At 33.3% G+C, this 22,920-nt stretch overlaps 1 protein-coding gene across 2 annotated transcripts; it reads left to right on the top strand.

Annotated features, from left to right (window-relative positions):
* Positions 1-1,537: 1,537 nt before the first annotated feature.
* Positions 1,538-21,109, top strand: LOC111044485. 2 transcript variants are annotated; one of them, XR_005570677.1, is made up of 9 exons: positions 1,538-1,750; positions 4,066-4,173; positions 5,305-5,514; positions 6,398-6,844; positions 11,388-11,457; positions 14,291-14,453; positions 17,335-17,533; positions 19,755-19,802; positions 20,746-21,109. XR_005570677.1 is itself a non-coding variant. In XM_039423026.1 (9 exons), the coding sequence occupies exons 1-8, from the start codon at positions 1,724-1,726 to the stop codon at positions 19,780-19,782; spliced, it is 1,242 nt and encodes a 413-aa protein (XP_039278960.1). In that variant the 5' UTR covers positions 1,539-1,723; the 3' UTR covers positions 19,783-19,802; positions 20,746-21,109. The 2 variants fall into 2 exon arrangements, 1 of the variants encoding a protein (XP_039278960.1); XM_039423026.1 differs by having other exon boundaries at positions 1,539-1,750; positions 17,345-17,533.
* The last annotated feature ends 1,811 nt before the right edge of the window (positions 21,110-22,920 follow it).

Here is a 22,920-nt window from a genome sequence, read left to right as displayed (position 1 = left end):
TTGCAACTTACTATATACTAGAGTCTTGTCAAATTATAATCTATTCACAGATTTAGATATCGTAGTCTGCTTATTTTTTTAAGAGTTCAGATTTAATATATCAGGATTTCTAAATTCCTCAGTTGTGTAGAAGGATTTCTTCTTCAACCATGCCTCTAACCATTTATGGGAACTGGGCTGTAATTTATTTAAAACGTTGAGATTCAGATTCAGATGGCTATTGTGTTTCTTAGGTAGTCTATTGTAGATTATATCAACTTTATCTATTTGGATTAATCTAGATAGGATACGGTACCAAGGGCCGTATTACTATACTCCTTGGAGCATAGAATGTGTATTAGGTCACATATCAATAAATTATGAAATTATATATGATGTGTACAATTATTAATTACACCGGCGGTACTTTACAAATTGATACACATTTAAATAAAGTGTTTCAATGGCCTCTTAATAACTAGAGGAAATTCTTTCAAAGGAAATATATCGAGACGTTGTCTCTATAACATGAGTATTGAAAAAGAAACATTGAAATCTATAGGTCGGTCTACTGTAATAATCAACTTGTTACAGGATTTTTACGGTTATTTATGACACTTTAGAATTCTGAAAGAAAGTTGGTGAAAACAACGAAAGTAGTTGGGAGCATACATGAAAAAATGTAATATAAGTTAGAATACCGGTACCGGTACCATTTAATCCGATTACAAAATAAATAGGTATTTTACAACAGGGACAGCGGGAGAATTTTTTATCCTTCGAGTTGTTGAAGCAGGGTGTTATATTATTATCTTGATAATCGCATGTTAAAAAACAATCCAATCCATTTTTACATGAAAAAATGCAAGGGCAAACCCCGATTTCATCAGCAAAAAGCTTGTTTTCAGTCCTGAATTAACGCAAACGCAGCTTTCGCGAGCTTTGAATTACATTTTTAATACCAACATAGTTGGGCTATTATAGGTACCTTATTAAGTTCAACAAGTATTTTTGGAAGAAATGTGTGTTAGCATAACGGCACTTATTTGATTCGAGGATAATTTTCTACAAAGTAATGAAACATTCGAAAATTCAAATTAATAAAAACAATATGAAAAGTTGTAGTACGGTACCCTTTTATAAAAACTTTAAAATATTTTTAATATAGTTTTTATTAATTTGAATAAAATAGCCCATAAAAGTGACGTGATTTTATTCGAAAATCCTTATTATCAATAATATTGTATGACAAAAAGCCAAAGCTACCGATAAACATTTCAGTTTTAATGGTAGGTAGCCAGCGAATGTGACTTGTCTTATAGATTGGGGTTGAAGACTTTGATAATCAAAGATTCATTGATTGATCTCCCAATATACCCAACTCATTAATTAGTGAAAACAGCCCTTCATTGTTGCCACAAGAACGTGGCTGAGTCTTGAGTGAGAGGCTACGCTATGCTCTTCACCTTGTCAAAGAAATTCATTCTCGAGCCGAGTTGCAGGTCGATAAAACAGTCGGCGCTCTGGCGGTCACGCAACGAATTAGAGCTTCAGTCGGTTTCTACCCTATCTAGCCTGTGGAAGCTAGAGCAAACTACACCCTCTTTGTCAAGATGTGCTTTTCTGTAGATGTAGGCCAGTTCTGTATATCATAGTAATACGTTTTTTGCAAGTGTTTTGATCAGTTTGAATGGCGAAATTCCACGAGTTCGTCGCTGGATGAAGGGTCTTTGAGAGAATATGAATGACGAGTAAATCTTTCTATTTTGAGGTAAGGCTCTGTTAGCAACTTGCAGTGATACGGGAAAGCCGGCGATGGACTGATCATGCGGTGTTTTTCTGATGTCTAGCTTTCAATTAATCATAGTAAAAATTATTGAGTTTTTTCGGCTTGCATAATAAATGTGATATTATCACGCAAAAATAATTGAACTAATGGAGTATATTAGAATGAGTGCGTTGCATGCGAGCAAATTTTAGGCAGGGAGATGGTTTGTAATGAATGTTTATCTTGGCCAATCAATAATATAATATACAGTACGCTATAGGCTAGAACTGTTGAAGGCCAGTACTGTTTTTCCAAAAGAGGACTACTGTGTGTAACTCATCCAAACATAATAGTTCTGGTTTTGGCTATCATTAGAGTTTTAGTAAGAAAAATAGTACATCATAATAGTACATCAAATATCATACCAATGAATTAAAATTATCAATTAATTTCTGTACGGTAGTATTTCTACACAGGATCTGAACAGAGATTTGTTACGCTACCAAGCCTGTACAAATAAGATTTCTTTAAATTCTGTGCATAACCTGATTTGTCTTGATAATTATTATGCTGTGGATATTTCAAGTTCAATCTGGAATTTCTGAACTGTTAATAATGTTGAGCACATTGTTTGATATGAGATAGCAAAATCGGTAATTATTTTTCGAGATTAAATGTTAAACTTTTGCATCTTATCAGAATGAAAAGACTGGACTATTACTATATTACTGGCATTGTAACTATTGGAAATAATGAATGTTATTTATATAAGTATCTACTTTAATAGATAAAGGGAGAGGTTTAATGATAGTTTCACAATGAAAACCAAGTAGCGTGCGTACCATTTGGCTAAGAGGAACCAAATCTCGGAAAGGCTCTGCCTCATAAAAAATCTTAATAAGGTATTATTTATCGGCTTAGTAAGTCAGCTATGAAATTCAGTAGAATTGATTAGATATGAGTTGTTTCATGTTGAATCAGAATCTCAAAAATAGAATATCAGAGAACATTATTTTCCTGAACGACACGTTTGATTTTTTTCATCAATACTTAGGTACATTACACTTTTCGATATATCCAATTTGTCAGAATACAGAAACATATTTCCTCCTGCACAAAAAAATGGGTATGCTATTTTCTCAAAACCCAGGTCATTTTGACCCATAATTAGTAATATCGGGGATTGAGCTTCGCTCTGGAGTACAAAAGTATAAAAAATGTATTACGAAAAAAGAAATTATAATAACATTCATACAGAAATGTTCTATCTAATCACAGTAAATTTAGATTAATTCCCAGAGTAATGCAAAAATTTCCCTCACAAAGGCCCATTTGCACAAAATCCGGTTAAATTTTAATCCTGATTAACTTCACGTGAACAAAATCAGAGAAGATCATTTCAAAAATATGGATCTACTGGAATTAATCAGAATTGAAAATAAACCGTTTTTTTGCAACCGGCACTAATAAGTACCTGATTGAATGATTACAAAAGTTCAACAGCTGAGTCATAATTTTGACACATTCCCACACACATGAACTCGCTCACTCACTTCCATCACCAACAGACGACGAAATAATTATGATCAGCTGTTTTTCCAAGGATGAATAATAATATCCTTTTAATATCCTTCAGCGAGTTTTCCCAGGGATGAGACCTAATGCAATCGAATCTTTATTTTATAAACCTACTATGCTATGTATTTCGTGAGAATCGTCAGAGCCGTTATCGAGATCCGGTGAAATACAAACATATAAACATCCAAACATCTAAACATATAAACAGAAATTGCTCGTTTAATAGTATAGGATATATGAATTATTACAGTAAGGTGGTATTAAAAATTGATAGATTCCTTTCAATTCCATTGCTCAATTGGGCTATAAACAAGAAAATATAATTTATAGATACAGAGCTACAGTAATTCAGATAATATTAGAGCAATGTGAGATATGGAATACTGTATGTATTCTCCAATACTACCTTACTCATACACGAAAGGTTGCATAGGCACCATTTAGTGAAGAACCAATGTGTTAGGTTGAATGAAATGGTATTGGAGATACAATGACACCAAGTGTGAATAATTGTGATGACTCAAAAACAATAAGTGACCATTCAAAAATATGATAATTCAAATTGATTACAATATTCAAAATGGGTTAAAATTACATTAAGAACATCACATAAAAAATAATAGATTGGTATGATGAGTCAGTAATACAATGAATACCAGTACATTACAAGACATAAAAATGAGTACCCCTAATGCAGGTAGAATATTGCGATGTGAATAATAGATGAATTTTGTACATAGGTAGTAGCACTTGTTGTGCTCTCCCTTATTCCATGGCCTGGACCAACTGTTTTCAAGATCTCCTGTCCCAGGGACAGTGCAACAGTCGTACGAAGGCTCATCCAGAAGGTGAGTTGACCAGTTTTATTCATTCAGAAATGGAAAATTACGAATATTTCTAAATAAAAGTTAAAAGTTTTAGTTACTGACAGAAATTCTATAATTCAAATATAAAAATATCTTACAAAGTTCACCTCTTCTATCTCCAAAAATAGATATGAAAACCTGATGTAACATAAAACTATTAATAAATGGTATCAATAGAATAATCTATTTATTGATTATTAATTGATTGAATATCTTAGCCTATTTTGGACTGTGTAACCTTATCTAAATTTGGGAGAGATTAGCAGAAGGTTACCTTATTTTTTTATCTCCCTATCATTTTGATGATGTACTTATTGTATGAATCAATAAAGAATAAAAAACTCAACCAAGATTATTCCTCTCCAGTGAAATTCATTATATTTCTCTGGTGTAATTTGGGAATAAATTTCAAAATTATCGAAATATTAGACTACTTTCTGTAACAAAGTAGAAACGTCAATGTTGATAAGTTCCTACGGATTGTCTCATGCAACAAATGAATTGTGAATTAATTTGTTTGGTGATGTTTACAATCCACACTATTAGCTTTAATAAATTAGTGTTGAATCATTATTTCCGATTGGACTTTGTTCAAAATGGCTTTTATTTGAAGAGTTGCATACGAATGTTTTATTTTTAAGTCTTTATTTTAAAATTAAATAGTTAAAAATAGGCAACTGAAGAGAACTGACAATATGGACAACTAGATAAAGAAGGATTATTGAGTTTATATGAAGTAGGCCTATAATAAGCCTGACCACTTATCTTGAAACCGGGATATTTTATATTATAGCTATTCATAGACAATACATACAATTCGGGTAAAAACAACAGGAATTAGCCCAGAATTGCTTTAAACCCTGATTTATAATGAACAGCAGTGCATAGAATTATTCCAGGAAAATATGGGAAATTATTTTGTGCAACAAAGGCTTTGAAGGAATTAAACCAAAGCTATTTTCGAGATCCTTGGACAAGCATGCATTATTATTTACTATCAATATTGTACAATAATTCAATTTTAGAATAAAAGGCTCGAAATAGATGGACATTATAAAATTTGAATGTGCATAACAATGGCAAAATAGTGATTAATTGAATTGCTGGTGACAGAAATGGATTCCAGTGCTGGAGAAGTACCAAGTGCAAATCCCGCTGGACTGTCCGTTCCACCCGATCCGCGACATCTTCCGGCCGCAGCAGACAGCCAAACTGCAGCACCGGCCGTCGCAGTGGACGTGTGGCTTCTGCGGCAAGTCCTTCTACGGCGAGAACTTTCTTGACCTGCACTTCGACAATCGACATAAAAGCAAAATTAACATGGTAATCGATTCCTTCCATCAAACCTCTTCATTTAATTAAATGGACTACCGAATCACTATTTTAATATTTCAATCACTATTTCTATTTCAAGAAAAGATTTCAATTTTCATGAAAGCATTTCTTCACGCTCGATATTCAAGTTAAACTTGATTTTCATCCTAAATTCTCAGTAGAAATACCGTACTATGACACTGTACATTTGAATATGTTGAAATATTGTAAAACCGGGAGAAATACAAGCTTGTTGGGTTATTGTAAATTCTGGATACATAACATTAATTTTAAAATTTGGACTGTTAAATTATTGTAAAAACTGTGGACATAGAATCATGCAGTTTTATTTATTTTGAATTATTGTGGAAACTTGATACTTAAAAATAAGGGAGGAATCCCGTTAATTTTGATTATATATAGCCTATGCTACGTATGATATTAATAAATATTATACATTTATAAATGCTACGTAGCCTATGCTATAATACAGGCTTGTATTTATCTCGATTTTGGGAAAGTTTTGTTCCAAGTCCAGTCTGTTTTTTGTCTCCCATTCATTTCAATAATATGTGCTTGTATGGATAATAATTAATCCTCAGCAGAGGAAATTCATAGATAAAGTAGAATATATTATTTAACATCGAACATCATTGAAATAGTATTAATAAATAGTAGTTATCATATTGTACAATTTCAACTTTGAGTGAAAAAAGCTGGCACCCATATTATAAGCGGCGTTACAGCTAACGTGAAATGCGCGTTTCCGTGGCGCATAAGTCTGTAAGTACCTATGATCTAGAATCATAATATTGTAGATGAATAAGAATTATAATAATAACTAGTAATGAAATAAATAACTCCTATATAATTTATAATGTGATTTGAAAAGGCAGAAGACGCAGTGTGCCTGGCAGACTACTGCGACATAATGCGATGCGAAGTGCTGAAGACACAGGACATGGGCAGCGGCGGAGGCGGTGGAGGGGCGGACACGGCGGTGCAGCTAAACACGGACATCGAGATCTGGCGTGAAGCGACCGCCTACCACACAGCACTGACGCCGGCCGGCCCACGGGACCTGGCCCGCGTCGCGACGGCACGCGGAGGCGGCGCCTCCTATTCGCCACCCCCCCAGGCAGCGCCACCTCCGCCTGCCGCCTCCCACCACCGCTGCCCCCGCTCCGACTCGCCGCCCGAGAACACATCGGCTGACGTCTGCGACAACAACCTCGTCGATTCGGCGTCGCCGCCCAAGCACCATCGCCTCAGCGAATTGCAGAAACTCAAGGCCAACTGCAAGCCCGAAGAGCTTCACAAGCTGAAAACTAGATGCGAGGTAAGAGACGATGCCACATTTTGTGAAGAGTGTGTAAGCATTTTGTGTAAGCAAAGCATACGAAATGCCGGTTGTATAAGAGCCGAGTAAATTTTAATCGTGATTAATTTTACGAGAATCAATCAGGGAAGCCTTCTTTTCGAAAAAGCCTTCTCTGATTGGTTCTTGTGGAATTAATCATGATTAAAACTCAAACGGCGTTTATGCAACCGGGCCAAAGTGTGGAAAATAAGTTTATCTTTTGAATAGAGTAGCCTATATTGAATTGAAATTTATTCATGAAACTGACAACTTAGCCTACAAATAAAGTAAATGAAAATATCAAAACGTTCTTCAATGTCAGAGTTATAAAGGTACTTCATTAGCTGTTGTTGAGTTGAAGCAGAGACAATATAGAATCTGTTTATATAGTTTCAAAAGTATTCCGTTTCTCTATCATATCCGTATTCTCTATGATATCAGTATTATCTAAGATATTCCGTCTCTCTATGATATCCGTATTTTCTATGATATTCCGTTTCTCTATGGTTGAATTTACCCACTCTTAAAAGTAAACTATAATGACCTTTGAAAGAGACAGCAAAATATTTGCTTATAGTCTATGCCCTATGTTTGAATAAAATGAAAGGAGGAAATTTACCTAGCAAACTATGGTTTCCCATGTTGTGAGCAGGTAGAGGGTATAAAAGTAAGGAAGGAGTGGAAGATAAAGAGGAGTGGAAAAAAGAAGAAAGTGGGAGGAAGAGGAGAGAAAAACAATCAATTGTTGTGATGTTAATAATTGCGATAAAAAAGATAAATAGTCTATACTGTACTTTGTTATCTTCATGGTAAACTTATATAGCATAATCAAAAGGCACTAATTTAATGTCTACAGTGCATTTCTTTTTAGAGTAGACCTGTGTGGAGGTAAGGTTTGTCTTATCATACTGGTACTCCTCAATTTATCAATTATCTTACATTTTTAATTTTCCATAATCATTCATCGAAAGGAAGAACGAGAAACTATAAGAAAACAATTCAATTCGTTTATTTCCACTGCAGCTACAGAATCAAAACCTGTTATAAAACCATACTTTTGATTACTTTTCCAAAACCAGTTAAATATATTAGTTCAGTATGGCGGCTGTGGCAAAACATTTCCAAAACCAGCTTTATTCTCTCATGCATCTATTTCTCGTGATCTAAAACTCTTTTCCCTGTCATTATACTACAGCTAGGCTTATATTTATTTTATTTACAAAGGGAATGAGTATAATGAATAAAATAATTAAAAAAAAATGAATAAAACGAGTTTTATTCTCTCATGCATCTATTTCTCGTGATCTAAAGCTCTTCTCCCTGTCATTATACTACAGCTAGGCTTATATTCATTTTATTTACAAAGGGAATGAGTATTGGCAAACCTGTTTTTTTTAAGTATTTTTCTAGACAGCTGTTTTCTAGCTGACTGGAGCTGGACCAACAGGAGACTGCTCATCTCAGATGGCAGATCTCATTGTCGTATCAGATACTGTTGCTATAAGATTGTTAAGATTGTAAGATTGCTATAGATTGAGTTTTTGACGGCAAAATGGAAGTGGAAGAGGATGATCCTCAAAATATTAATGATACCGGTACTTCTGAATCAGTGTTACAAGTTGTTACCCCAAAATTGGCACGAAAGAGGAAGAGGAAAGAGGAAGATTGGCAGAAGAACAGAGCGAAGAAAGCAAGGTTAGTTTTCTAGTTTTATTTTTACTCTTGTTCAACTATTACAAAGTGATATCTTTCTTTTATATCAACTTTTCTTCTATATATTATTGTACATGGGCGCCCAAAGGGCTAAGCCTAATCAATTTCTTATACCCCAAAAATGTCTGAATTTATTGACTATATGGCAAAGCTACAAAGGAGTTGTTCAGTGCTTGCTGAGTTTGTAGCCTAGTAAACTTTTAATTTTGTTTGTTTTCATGACAGCTTTTTCCCAGAAGTCCAGTGAAACAAAGGAATGATAATAATTGACTGTTAAATAAGGTTAAACTGCTTTAACTTAAGGGTAAGGTGAACATAGACATTGTTAGTCAACAATTTTTTTCTGTTGTTCCAGACATCAACCGAAGGGGTTCCCTGTTCTTCCGAAGTGTCAACATGGAGAAAAGAGCATGTTTAAATGCAGCGAACTATCTCTACAAGATGCAAGAAGAATTCATCAGCGGTACTATAAAGATGCAAATTTGGAATCGAAGAAACATTTCATCCTACGTCATGTAACTGTTGTAACAGCTACAAAAAAGACTGGTAGGCCTTGTGATGCAGGCAAATCCCGTGACAGGAATGTGAGTGTTTCGTATTTCTTACCAAAACAACGTGAAGGACAAGTACAGCGAGTCCGAGTGTGCCGCAGTGCATTTTTAGGCATAATACAAGAGGGAAGAGATAGGTTGCAGAGACTATGTAAAAACTATCTTGAAACTGGTGTGGTTCCCTCTGAAAAAAGAGGAGGTGCTCGACAAGTTGATAAGTATGCCATGAAAAGGCAAGCAGTTATGGACTTCATAAAAACGTTCCAGCCTATTCAAAATCACTACTGTAGAGGTAAAATAAAAATACGACAATACCTACCAAGTGAGCTTTCTATTAAAAAGATGTGGGAAATGTATATGGAAAAAGAAAAAGATGAAAATCTTAGTGTAGAATACGAATTTTTCAGGCATGTTTTCAATGAAAATTTCAACATAAGTTTTCATGCACCTTACAGTGACAAATGTTCAACTTGCTCGTGCCTTCAAAATAAGATAGAATTAGAAAGAAATAAGGAGAAGCGTGATGGATTGAAAGTTGAACTTGCTGTTCATAAAAAAAGAGCTGACACATTTTTTGCGGCTTTGCAAGAAAAGAAAGAACATGAAATAATCTTGAGTTATGACTGTCAAAAAAATTTGGTTCTCCCCAAAGTACCTGATCAGGAGGCATATTATCGACGTCAGTTGTACCTCTACAATTTCACAGTGGTTGAGGGGGATTCAAAATCAAGCCTGAACAAGGAAAACTGTTTTTCATATGTGTGGTGTGAAAATGAATTTGCTAAAGGTTCTGTACAAATTGCTTCAGCATTGTACCACAGATTATGCTCTTCCAATCTTGATGGAGTCACCACAGTACGTCTATTTTCTGATGGCTGTGGTGGACAAAATAAAAATAGCACTATAGTTTTTATGCTGTCTTTCTGGCTGCTCAACAAAGCGCCAAATCACGTTAAAGAAGTTGTCCTTTCTTTCCCCATTGTAGGACACTCATTCATTCCACCTGACAGGGTTTTTGGAATTCTTGAACGCCAGTTCAAATCCAAAAGTGTGATTGAAAATCCAGACCAGTATTTGGACATTTTCCGAAAGTATACAACAGTGATTCATCTTGGAGAAGAATGTGAGGTGTTGGAATGGAAACAACTGTCTGACGAGGTATTGAGAAGAACTACTGATTGGCATTTTCAATTCCAAAAAGCCAAAAAAATTGTCTTCCGTAGGAATAAAGCATTGTCTACAATTTTGGTCAGAGGGGAACCATTTTACAATTTTGAAAGTGGCACAAGCAGGACCCTATGTAAACGTGGGAAAAGGATTGGAAGTGCTGCTTTGGAAAAAGTGAAAGAAGGAGTTACTGTAAAATCAGCTAAGCTTGCTGATGTAAAAAGACTGTTGGAACTGCACTTTGGTGAAAATTGGGAAGAGACCCAGTCATTGAAGTTTTACAAGGAGGTGTTCAATGGACAAAACCAAGCTGAGGGACAAGAAGAACTTTGTGAAGAGCAGGAGGAAATAATAGACTTTCAGTTAAATGAAGATCCAGAAGATGATGTTGCCCTGTAGATAAATGGCAAAAAAGTATTGACGCATATAAATTGCAAAGTATTGTCACAAATATATTTTTAATCTTTGTTTTTTTATCTTTTCATTCGTTGTAATTACAGTATTCTACAGTATTTTTAATAATTGAACCAAGTTGTATTACAAAAAAGGCTATTTTATTGAATCCTCTCTCCAACAGACTATGGAAATGGAAGTAGTTTTAACAGGCTTTGGAAATTGACAGAAAACAAGATGGCTTCCTGTAAAATTCCAAAACCTGTTAAATTATTTTCCATTTCCAAAACCAGCTATATCTAACCTTTAAATGCTTATTATAAAAAAATTTGATACCTGTGATTATATAGCACTATATAAATCTAAAAACATGATTTTTTAATGATTTAAGCAGAAAAAATCATAAAAATATCTTTATTAGTAAGTAATCTATTAGTTTTTGACGATTACTGTGAATTTGTGAAACATAGAAATAACAGGTTTTGGAAATTGGCTACTCAAGTATCACATTTTTAAAAAAACAGTATAAAGAACATACTGATTGAGTGGAATTCCCCCAGTAAGACTATGCGTCTGAGATTGGGGGAGAAAAAAAGGAAATATACTTGAAAAATATCGAGAACGTTAGAACAGAATTGGAAGCTCTGTTCATAATTTTTCAGGGTTGGTTCTAATTCTAATAATTGTTTTTTTTTCAGATACTTGTTCGCGACTGTATAGCAGGCTTGCTCGTCAATTTGTCGGTGCAAGACTTTAAAGACGTGGAAGGTTGGAAGAAGATAAACAATTAGAGACCTATGCACTGCAATGCAACGCAATGCATGCCACATCGATCTTTCAGCTGTCTAGTTTGTGACAACACTTCTATAACAGACATTGGCTCTTCTTTCTCCACGCTTATTTCTCTTGCATGATTTGTCTCCAAGGCATGTTCGCACTCAGTGTTACCTATAATTAGAGCAAACATTTGGGCAAGAGCACAATCAATAACAAAATTCTCTTCTTTTCCACTTTTACAACTAAAAAGTTCCTCTATCTAAATAAACCTTGAGTTGTCAGAATTTTGATATTCATTGTTGAAATCTTAATTTGATATTAATCTATTCATGACCCATACATAAGCTTTGATAAGGTTTCATTCAAATTAGTTTGGTCTATAAGTTTAATGTCTTGATAGAGTAATAAGTACGTAATGCTAATATTTTGGGAATAAGAGTGCTCTGCTCAAATGTTTGTCTCTTCCTAATAACAAGCAATTTATCAATAATCACATACGAGTAATTTTTACAAGCTTTGCATAGTAACTTTGGTGATACCTGATGTAGGTATGCACATCATTCAGATAAATTTCGCAATTGGGTTTAAATTTTCTAAAAATATTTAATGCAATAAAAATTAGATTTTTCCAAAATAAAGGCAAACGGATAATGAAGTAGCCTTTAGTAGTATATTGCAATAGTTCTAATAGCAGGACAAAACTGAGAAAATTTTTTCATGGTAGGAGAAAAATGTATGTTATGTATAACTTATGTTCTACTATAACATCTTCATTAATCTACATTAATTATCCATACTTTTTATCATTATCTCATTGTTTCTGATTATTTGAACCTTAAAATTCTCTGCAATATTTCGCGTGTAATATTGATTAATTTCTAGTTAGCAAAATAATAATCATTGGTAAATATCATTTAAAAAAAAATTAATTAATAATTCATAATGTTTTCATGACGATATTAGAAAAAGTGCCTTTTTCTCAAGTTAAAATTTCAAATTGGATGAAAAAATTTGATTTGTTTAACATACTGTTATGTGAAAGCTTTGATGCTGCGCATGATTATTTCTATTTATGAATCAAATGTTAATTTCTTACTGAAATAGTACTTTATACAATTTTCTGAATCTCTGTTATCATTCACATTAAATCGTTTTGTATCTATTAAAACTTCATATTACATTAGATTCCATCCAAGATTGCTCCTTTACTTGAGAGTAATCAAAATAATAAAATACCAGAGATTGGAGATTGTCACCTAGAAAATTGTCGTTCTTTATTTTAAAATTATTATTATATTTTTGAAATTTTACTCAAACTCCTTGGTCGGATCCAATATCTATTTTTTAATCCCTTCCTCGAAGGCATGATCGTGACTCAAATAGATGAAGCTCAATTCCTTAAAATTACACACAAAAGTCAATTTTTATGTGATATAAACTTGGTGACTTAATGAGTCCTTGGAATATATTCACACTCATGTCAGTTGCACCTCCTTGAACATGGAAACCAATATTTTTGTTCCTGTAAACTTCAACTAATGCATTAATTCCCATTCTAAAGTCATTTTTTTATTAGATATAAATTTCCTGTGTGCGATCCTTATCTCTATTCCAAAAGCTTTGTGTGAAGACAATATCTCTCATACAGTATTTGTGTAACTTTATTTTTATATCTATCAAGTTACCTTATTAAATGTATGATTCCATATGTAGGCTATAAATGAAATAATTAATTCAACTATTGATCACTTTCTAACAGGCCTATATTTATATGATATGCACCTGCATAAGAAAAATACTGTGTCTCTTTGATATTTTATCTTTACAAACAGACGCTAAGGAATATGCGAAAATTAAAGCCATCTAGCTGTCTCTGAGGCATTACATGAGAAAGTGTACAATTAATATTTTTCTCAAATTGACATCAATTTTGAATAAAAACACAAATATGTTGTCAAATTCTACACTGTTGTTTTATTTAGTACACGACCAATTTGACTGTCAACTTGAAAATGTGACCGGTGTGGTCACGAAACCTTGGTCGTGTACTAAATAAAACAACAGTGTATTGATACTTAGAAAGACCGGTTTCGGTTATTACACCATTGTCAATCTCTGATAAACTCAGAGATTATCAGAAATTGACAATTATTATTATTATTATGTTTGTTTCTGTCCATAATGTGAACCACATTGGATGGTCACAGATAGACAAGTCATTAAAAATGAAAGAAAAAGCATGCACTCAAGGCAAGAGCAAGCATCAAGTAAAATACCGCTCCAAAGCAGCACTTTCACAACTGAAAAACTCATTCAGCGCATAAAACGGGTGATCCTCAAGGAACAGCCTCAACTTTCTCTTACAATGGTGTAATAACCGAAACCGGTCTTTCTAAGTATCAATAAATCTGTGGTTTTTGACAATTTCTTAGTCTTTTTCATTAAATATGAATAATTACCACAATATCAACTTCTCAACTACACAAAAAATAAATCTACTTGGTGGTGTTACATATTGATTGATTACATTTACTTCCAACTCATTCTCGATATCCAATTTCTTTACAGTCTACACTACACAGTACAATATAAAACAGCAGGGTCATGGTATCGGAGCATAAGTGAACAGTTGATACTTCCTTCATACTTCCATAAATAGGTATTTAATGAACCAGGAATCAAACAAATGGATGAATATTTGTAATAAAGTTAAAATACATGTGCAGCCCCATAATTCATAACTTTTAGAAAGTGTGATATGTTACTTTTGATTTGAATGTTGGTGAATAATTGAACATGGCTAGATTATACTTTGTACTTGCAGAAGAGTTGAACCACGAAGTGTGCTGGTACCTGACATGTGACAGATACTGGGAGGACTCGCCCCTGGACCCTCGCCACTTTCCTTGGGGTCTGGTCTTCGTGTTTGTCATGGTACTCTCACTGGGGATCTGCCTCTGCTACTACATCATATGGGTGCTATTCGAGTCAGTATCTTATTCCTAAGTCACTTCAACATTTCCCAAATTTTAAAATTAGTATTTTCTGATCAAACTCCAATCCAATGAACAGCGGGATCAGAACGTGATGTGATATTGAGAAATTGATGGAAAAATTCATGTAATAAATTGCTATGGCTATTCAATGGCTAATTTTGAAATGGCTATTCATTAAAATCCCAGCGAAACTAACAATAATTATTACATAATGATTCAGGATAGTAGCCTCGTTCTTTCTCCACTAGTTAAATAGCCATTGTCAGTAATATAACTTGATTAAAGAAAAATAAGTGATGGGAGTTAAGCCAAATTCTCATTTATTAAAGGTGTGACATTTAAATCAGAGCCACATATCAAAGTAATTATTTCCAAAAATCCATTATAGGTTTATATAAGTTTGAAAATTATGGATAAGAATAATAATTATGGAAGGAAGTAGTTTGAGACACATTACAACTTATTTTAGTATAATAAATGAGCCCTATTTTAACTTTTGAATATTACATTACTATGTTTGTGTGTAAATGGATAGAAATTTTTCTTCTTTTCAATTCAATATAGTAGGATTAGGTTCATAAAAGAAATCTTTAAAGATCTTTTTAAAAAAGATTATCTTTTTTTTTAAAGATTGAAAAAATATTTAGGAAAGATTGACTTTTTTAAATATTGCATTACTATGTTTGTGTGTAAATGGATATAAAACTTTCTTCTTTTCAATTCAATAGTATATAGTAAGATTACAAGAAGTGAAATACGAAGGCAGTTTGAAAAGTTTCTGACTTAACAATGAAGATACTTCCTTCATACTAAATATATATATTCACTGAACCATGTATTATTGTTTGTTTACTCTTGTAAACAAGATTTGGTGTATTATTTTGAACAATATTCAATAGTTACTCACTAAAATTTCAACAATTTTGGTCGTAAATTACTCATGTTACAGTCGATGTCGGGTATTCAGTGCCTATCACTGTAGCAGATATTAGTTTCAATCAAATGGTTTGTGTGTGCATGTCAAGGTCGAGAGGTGAAGAGGTTGTTGAAACAAGGTTTTGAAACAGTCTGGTATCAAATATTAATATTATTCTCATTGATGGAAGCTTACAAATATTTATTCACCATCCAAGTTTTTGATCCATATTTCAACTCTGCCATCTTATAAAAAATTTGCCATATTCCCTTGAAATTCTTGCAAGAAAAAATCAACCATCTTCTTTTGCGGGGTGGTGAATAATATCTATATTATAATATATTGTATATTGTATTACCATCAATATAAGTAGGCTATTGATAATACTCGTATTATAAATCATCCTCGCGAAATATGATACAACTGTAAAATAACAGTTTTACAAGATAGGAGAATAAATTTGGTGCATTTTTGTGTAGTCTAAATCACAGGAGTGGTTGAATTTCTGTGCATCAGTTAACTATTCCACAAACATGGAGAGAAAAACAGTATTTTATGAGAGAGATAAATTTATTGAAATTATTCCCACCACAATGGGAATGTCATTTTTCTTTTTATGAACTTCTACAAGAAGAATGAAAATGTTATAGTTGACCAAGCGAAAATGGGTCTCTCAAGGCCACTGCAATGTTGCCACTGGTGGCCACCCCTCACTCGACCAGTCTATATACATTGACTATATTTCTACACCCTGAACATCGCTCCTTCCTTCTCATACCATCCCTCTTCCTCTTTTCCGACACTACCTGTCACAAATTCTGTTGAGCACGCCAGGTTCAAAAGTTCTATTGTGTCATTCTTTGAAGTTAGAACAATAACATCCCCCGTCACCTCCTCCCATCATCCGCTATATTCTTCAACATCATGAAATGAAGGAAAGAATATTGTTATGTATAATGTATAACTCTTTCTTGAGTCATGACATCAAGAAATCCAATTTTATAATGATGATTAGATTTTTCTTTTTAAATGCAACTATTTATAAACTGAGCTATTACTTCATAAAGGTTACTTGAAGACTTATAATAATCAATTGGAAGTGGAGTGATGTAATTTTATTTATTTTAGTCAATATTCTTGTAATGCCCACTTCACTCTGCATTTTTCAATTCGCATGAATTCTCATTTGATTCTCATCACACTTCATCCAGGCTTTGGACAGAGAAGACAAACAATACTCCCCACAATAACAATACTTTACTATCACACCCTCTCTCACACACACATTCACTTTCTCTCTTACTAGCCACCCTTAGTACAAAGTGGCAACAGTGTTCGTAGAGACGGGTGGTGGTGTCAAGAGCAAGCTTTGATCTTGAGGGACCCATTTTCGTTTGGCCAACTATAGATGTGACGCTTATTGAAAAATAATAGTAAAGAAGCTAACAAGAAAACCGATTTAATTTGAGATGTGACAAATTTTTCATGCCACACACATGTGTCACACATGTCATGCAGTGTTCCGACATTTATTCATGTCCAATATTTCGAAGGGTTGGGGGGTGGTGGAGGGACAGATCACATGTCAGACATGTACCATTCTAGGTCGGTGTCACCTGACTACCTTTTGGATTTTTTATAGTTTTATGTAGAAAACCCAAGGTTTTCGAGGTAATTGTAAAAATCTAAAAAGACCAAAATTTTGGGAGTTTTTGGGAGCTTTGGGGGTGAAGCCGCCCTCTCGCGTGTCAGAAAAATTTGAGATTCGAATTCAGCGCCCCAAAATACATATAAAATCGTAGAGAAAAATTCTTTTGGGGCTGTTTCCTGAAAAACAACCATTTGACTGGACTATTCTGCAAATTGATATTTTCTTTTGAGGTTGGATGGGTTGGAGCGAGAATTGATAAATGCTTTTTGTATTTTTGGGAGTGAAGATAGAAGTGAAGTGGACAGTTTGTTGCAGTTCTGATGACATGAGCGTGGCTAGCACCAACGTCACAGCCAGCTCGTCGCCAGCGCACCACGCGCATGCGCACTATCCCGAAGATTACTATGCGATGGCGCCCGACGAGTTGGCCGCTGCGCAGGCGCACAACGAGCACTACATCTACGTCACATACCCGCCCGACCTCAAGAGGAGATTGCTTGAAAGGTAGGCAAAGCCAATTTCAGCCATACTCAAATAGATAATATCTCCAATTGTGGGTAGGCCAACATGCTGATCAGAGAAGTTGTGAATAATGAATAAATAAATAAATACGAATAACTGAATAAATAGCTAAAGGGTAACCAGAAAAAATCGAAAAAGGAGGGTATTTGTGACCAAATCTGGTGTTTCTTACTGGAAGGTCATCAACAAACAATAGCCAGTCCTCCCAACATTCACACACTTGTTTCACACACTCCTGTCAGTGCTGTATGAAAATTATTTACATACTCAACACTTACATTTCTAGGCATATGAATTTTAAAGAGTTGTTGATCCTCTTACCTAGAATGGAATTTGCATAGCCTATCTTCAAACTGTAGGTAGAGGCCACGAGATATAACATGTTAAATTTTTTCTGTAAAAATAGTTTAGGCCAACTACAGTTTAATTTCATTTCAGTTCAAATTACGATTCAGTTTAGCAATGCTACGTTATGCTATTGCACTGCAATGGTTGTGGTACCGTAGAGAGTTACTGGGAAGGATAATCTGAGTATTCTTCCAAAGAATGGACATTGATAAGTCCAAAGCTCAGCCAATTTATGTAGATACAAAACAATATTATCTTAAAGGAATTTTCTAATTGCATTTTTTACTCTTTATGTAGCCTACAGTTCATTAGTTATTATCTCAGTTTATATTGTGTGAAATCAATCTAAAACTGTATTGTAAGCTATTATAAGTGTATAAGCCAGTATATAGGAGTAGTCCATTTCCAAAAGTGCCTTCTTGACAAATTTTGAGAAATTGAGATTTTGATTGCATGTTGTTGGCACAACTGGAATACACATTATAAAACATTTTTACAGTGACAAAAGTTTCTTTATCCTATTAAAAAAAAATGATTGAGAATCGAGTACAGATTCAAAGTGAGTCTAGTTACATTTCATTCCATTCCAAAACTGTCTTCATGCAAACTCAGATACTGTTCCAAAACTATCTACTTGCGAGCAACTAAGATGACAGAGTTCACGAAGTTTTTTCCAAAACTGGCTAGTTGCAATATATAAAAAAGCCCTACTTACTAGTTGTAAGCTTCCACAAAATTGTTTATTCTGAAACACTGGCGTACATTTTCATAGTGAAAATCAATATTACTGAATATAAAAATCTATAGTACTGTCGGCCAACCTGTCACTTCCAGGGGATCGGTTATTTTCAATCAGCTGTGTTAATTGATAGTTGATTGATTTTAAAGACGTTTATGTTGTTCAAGTTGTTTTGTGTTTTGTATTATACCTGAGGCCGGAGGAAAAATGAATGCTGAAGAAGAAGTGACAGCTAAAGAAGGTGCAGTGGAAAGTTCTTGTCATTTGAAGTTCTACAAAGATGTCATATCAAAACAAGAACAACTGGATCTTTAAAATGTTGATGAAAATGAAGAAATTGATGAGCCCATGGAAGAAATAAATTTAAGAATGTAAAAAAAGACTTATGATAATCAGGCAAAAAAAACTCTTCTTGGTCTACGTTGAGTTAGCTAATTTTTTATCGATTGAAGACAGTCACATTTTGCATAAATTGTTACATTTAAAAAAAAATGTCATGAACATTGTTATAGCTCATTTTTTAATATTTGGAGAGAGTAGCCTACATTTTTTATAATTTTTCTACAATATTTCGTTGATTTAACATTTCAAGATTATTCCAATATGTTTAATAAAACATTTCTTTGAATAAATTCTGTTTTAAACTTTTAAAGCAGGCTCTTTGTTGTTTTAGATTTCCAAATAAGACCTGATTCATTTACAGTATCAAAACTAGCTACTCGACAAAGGTCTATTTCCAAAATTTGCTAATTACAAATATTTTTTCCAAAACTGTCTAGTTGCATATTAAAACAGCTTAAAACTACTATATATAGAAAAATTGTAATCTGAGACCTTGTAAATTGTGTTTCTAATTTATTCACTGACTTTATAAACTTAACAGTAATTAATTAACTCATTATTTCAATGAAATGAAGGTTTTTCTTGTTTCCTGAAAAATTTTGTTTTTTGGAAAGTAGGCACTTTTGTAAATGGACGACTCCAGGTATTGTAAGCAGCACAAATTATGCACTCAATCAATCAATCGTAAGCCTGGTTTTCTCAAGATTTTGAATAAATTCTAATATAAGATTTTTTTTATAATATCTAAACAATTTTTTAATGTATTTGTTCAAGCTGCTACAATCGAACAACCCGTCTGTGACCAGAAAATATGCTCAGCAGGTAAACAGATTTTTCCAGTAAATTTAGATTAAAAAGTAGAAATAACAATTTTTCAATTATGAAATAACACTCAGTGAAACAAAGTTATTACGAAAAATAATTGAACCCTAAGTGAAATTTTCATTCAATGATTCAGGGGATTGGAATCTCATCAGGCATTTCCCCCCCCCCCCCCAAAAAGTATATTATGACTGAACTAGCATGAATATTTCAATATTACTTGGCTAATGATGGATGAAATGAAATCTGCTTGCTGATATTTTTTAAAATAAAATTAATTTCAATTCTTACTTCTCGAGAAATGAAATAAGTACGGTAATCAGTTTAAAACTGTAATTTTAGATAATATAGTGTCTGGAAAAATCAAGTATAGCAAGTGTCTAGTCTCACTACCTCCGTAAACGGAGGTAGTGCTAGTTTTCAGTATAAATTAAATGGCGAATGTGATAAAAACGTCGACAAGTACTCACATACAATTAAAGAAAATGACTTACAAGTATTTTCAAGGCAGCAAGTATATCTTACTATATTAGAGTGTATTACATGAGGCCATCAATGCATACAGAGATAAACCATTGGCAACCATTTACAAAGCTTGCTGGACACCAGGATTATTGGCCAGGCTGGCAGCCGCAGTGTAATAAGCGCAATAAAAATTACTGTAATGCCCATCGACTCGGTCAAATGGTGACCCACTGGTGCCTTAATGTGATGCATTATATCTTTTCAAATGACTAGCAGAACACATTCTTGTCAATGGTACTCCGCAAAATGATACAAAAACATTTGTATTTCTGCACATGTGAACTTTTAAATTAACAAGACTAAGATTATCATCAATTAGGAGGCAACACTCAGAAAATAGATGAAAATTCATGTATTGTCCCATGCATTCCTGTTGTATTGGAATATCCTAATAATATCCATAAATTTTTGTTTTCAGAATTTTTGCAGAATTGATCTGCGAAGAAGATCCAAATAATCTGAATGGACAGTTTACTTCACCAATTTTCAAATTCCACCAATTAGAATATTACATTTGCATTAGTTTTTTTCGATAGCAAACATCTTAGCTGAATAATGAATACTTCATCTTCGTCTTTTATATCTTGAGAGTACCAACATTTTCTATGTGAATTTTGTCTCATACTGTTGAGATTAAATATTTATAAATTATCGATACAAAAACTAACTTCCAAGACATTTATGTACAGCAAGCTTTTAAAAACTACTGTAGGCCTACATTAACGAGACAAATCCTGAGATTTCAGGGTTTAATTATACATGAAAAATTATTATGCATCAAATTGTCATTTATTGCCATCCTAATTCGAGAACCATTCATTTGAGCAAATTCAGAACGGGATGTTCAACTACTGGAAGTAGTACTAACATTCATTATAATTAATTGATTCAGCTGTCATTTGACAGGAATAGTTTATGTGCATTATGTGCAAATATGATCAGTACAATATTTTTCTTGCATCAATGATGCTAAAGTAACATGTAAAGGTGCGTACAGATTTACGCGCCGCGAACATGAGCAATTCACTTTTAATCAGCTGACTATATCTGTATTTTCACAGAAACGGTAAGATACAGATATAGAAAGCTTGGCATCAGCTGATTAAAAGTGAATTGCTCATGTTCGCGGCGCGTAAATCTGTACACACCTTAAGAGTCACATGTGTGCTTCAGTGAATCCTCAAATATGGTTAAAGCGAGTCATAGATTATTCCTTTGCTAAAAAAATACAAACAAACAAAACAACTCAAACACTGTCGATAGGTTGACTGAAACGCAATGGTCGAGTTCATTTATGAAAACAGATTCCCATCATCTCTGCAATGAGAATTAGCTTGATGAGTGCTACAATATTCAACTGAGGTTGGTTGAATCGAATACAAGAATGGCATATATAATGAGTCAATTAGTATTTTATAGTTCGATACTATACTGTGTTTCATTCAGTAACTAAAGAATCCTCTGTACTCTGATTTACATTAATTCGAAATTATTTCAAGAGGAACAGATTTTTGTCAGGATGGGATGATTAAAAAAATCATTATTCTATGATAAGTTACCAAAATCAAGAGAAAAACTGGTGAAGGGGAAAGTGGATTTTATTGGTAAGTTGTTCAACACCAGTGCTTTATTTCAATTTAATGTAACACTAGGATAAAACGGACTTTTACCATCCAATTTTATTAGGTATCTTACTTTACTTGTAAGGAAATTCAATCGCAATTTACAGATTTTGAGGATTAATGAATAAGAAAGCGGTTTTACAACGGTTCAAAATTTTATCAATGATTAATAATGTGATTTATTTCAATGGAAAAGTCGGTTATTATCCAAGCTCGTTCACGTGTTTAATTAGATTTTCACAATGAAATAAGTTGAACAATGTTCTTATAGGTATTAGTAATAATTTGTTATTAGTCATAAGTTGAGATAATTATGTTATTTGATTCAAATCAAACAATTTCCAAAACGATAAAACCATCAATTGTTTGTAGTGTATCAAACTGTCATTTTGTAAACATTGAAAGACACCACCAAGCTACATGATTTCAATCTCGCCCAATACGTTTCAGGATTTTATGTCAGCTTCAAGGTTTCCATTTAAATTTAATTATTGTATTCTATGTCATTTATTTAAGCCGACTTTTGTGATTTTTCTAGATTGATAAGACAGTCTCTGAAGTGAAAATTTATAATTATTGGAACACTTTTCTGATTATAGCCTATTACAAATGTAAAAAGTGAAAAGCAATTTTATTTCTAGAATTATTCTCAATCATCAGAATCTCTACTTTTATTGTGAGTTTTTCTATACAATTACTTTATCAAGTATTGAACTTTGTTATATTTCTATTGTGAGCGATCGATCCATAATTTCCAATAATTCGACCGAATAGTTAATTAATGAGTAAGTCTATATCATATGTTGTCTAGTAAATACTGTATCAGACAGGAGTATGAGTGAGGAAAAATATATTGGAAAGAGAGTTGCGAGGAATTCTATTCGAGCTATAAAATTTATTTGTATGACAAATTAAAAAAAAAATCAAGGTACCTTTTTTAAAACTTTCAATAATTTATTTTTCACGACATG

This window comes from Nilaparvata lugens, chromosome 3, assembly GCF_014356525.2.
Source record: "Nilaparvata lugens isolate BPH chromosome 3, ASM1435652v1, whole genome shotgun sequence".
NCBI classification, from domain to species: domain Eukaryota; kingdom Metazoa; phylum Arthropoda; class Insecta; order Hemiptera; family Delphacidae; genus Nilaparvata; species Nilaparvata lugens.
This window is presented reverse-complemented; position numbering and strand designations above follow the sequence as displayed.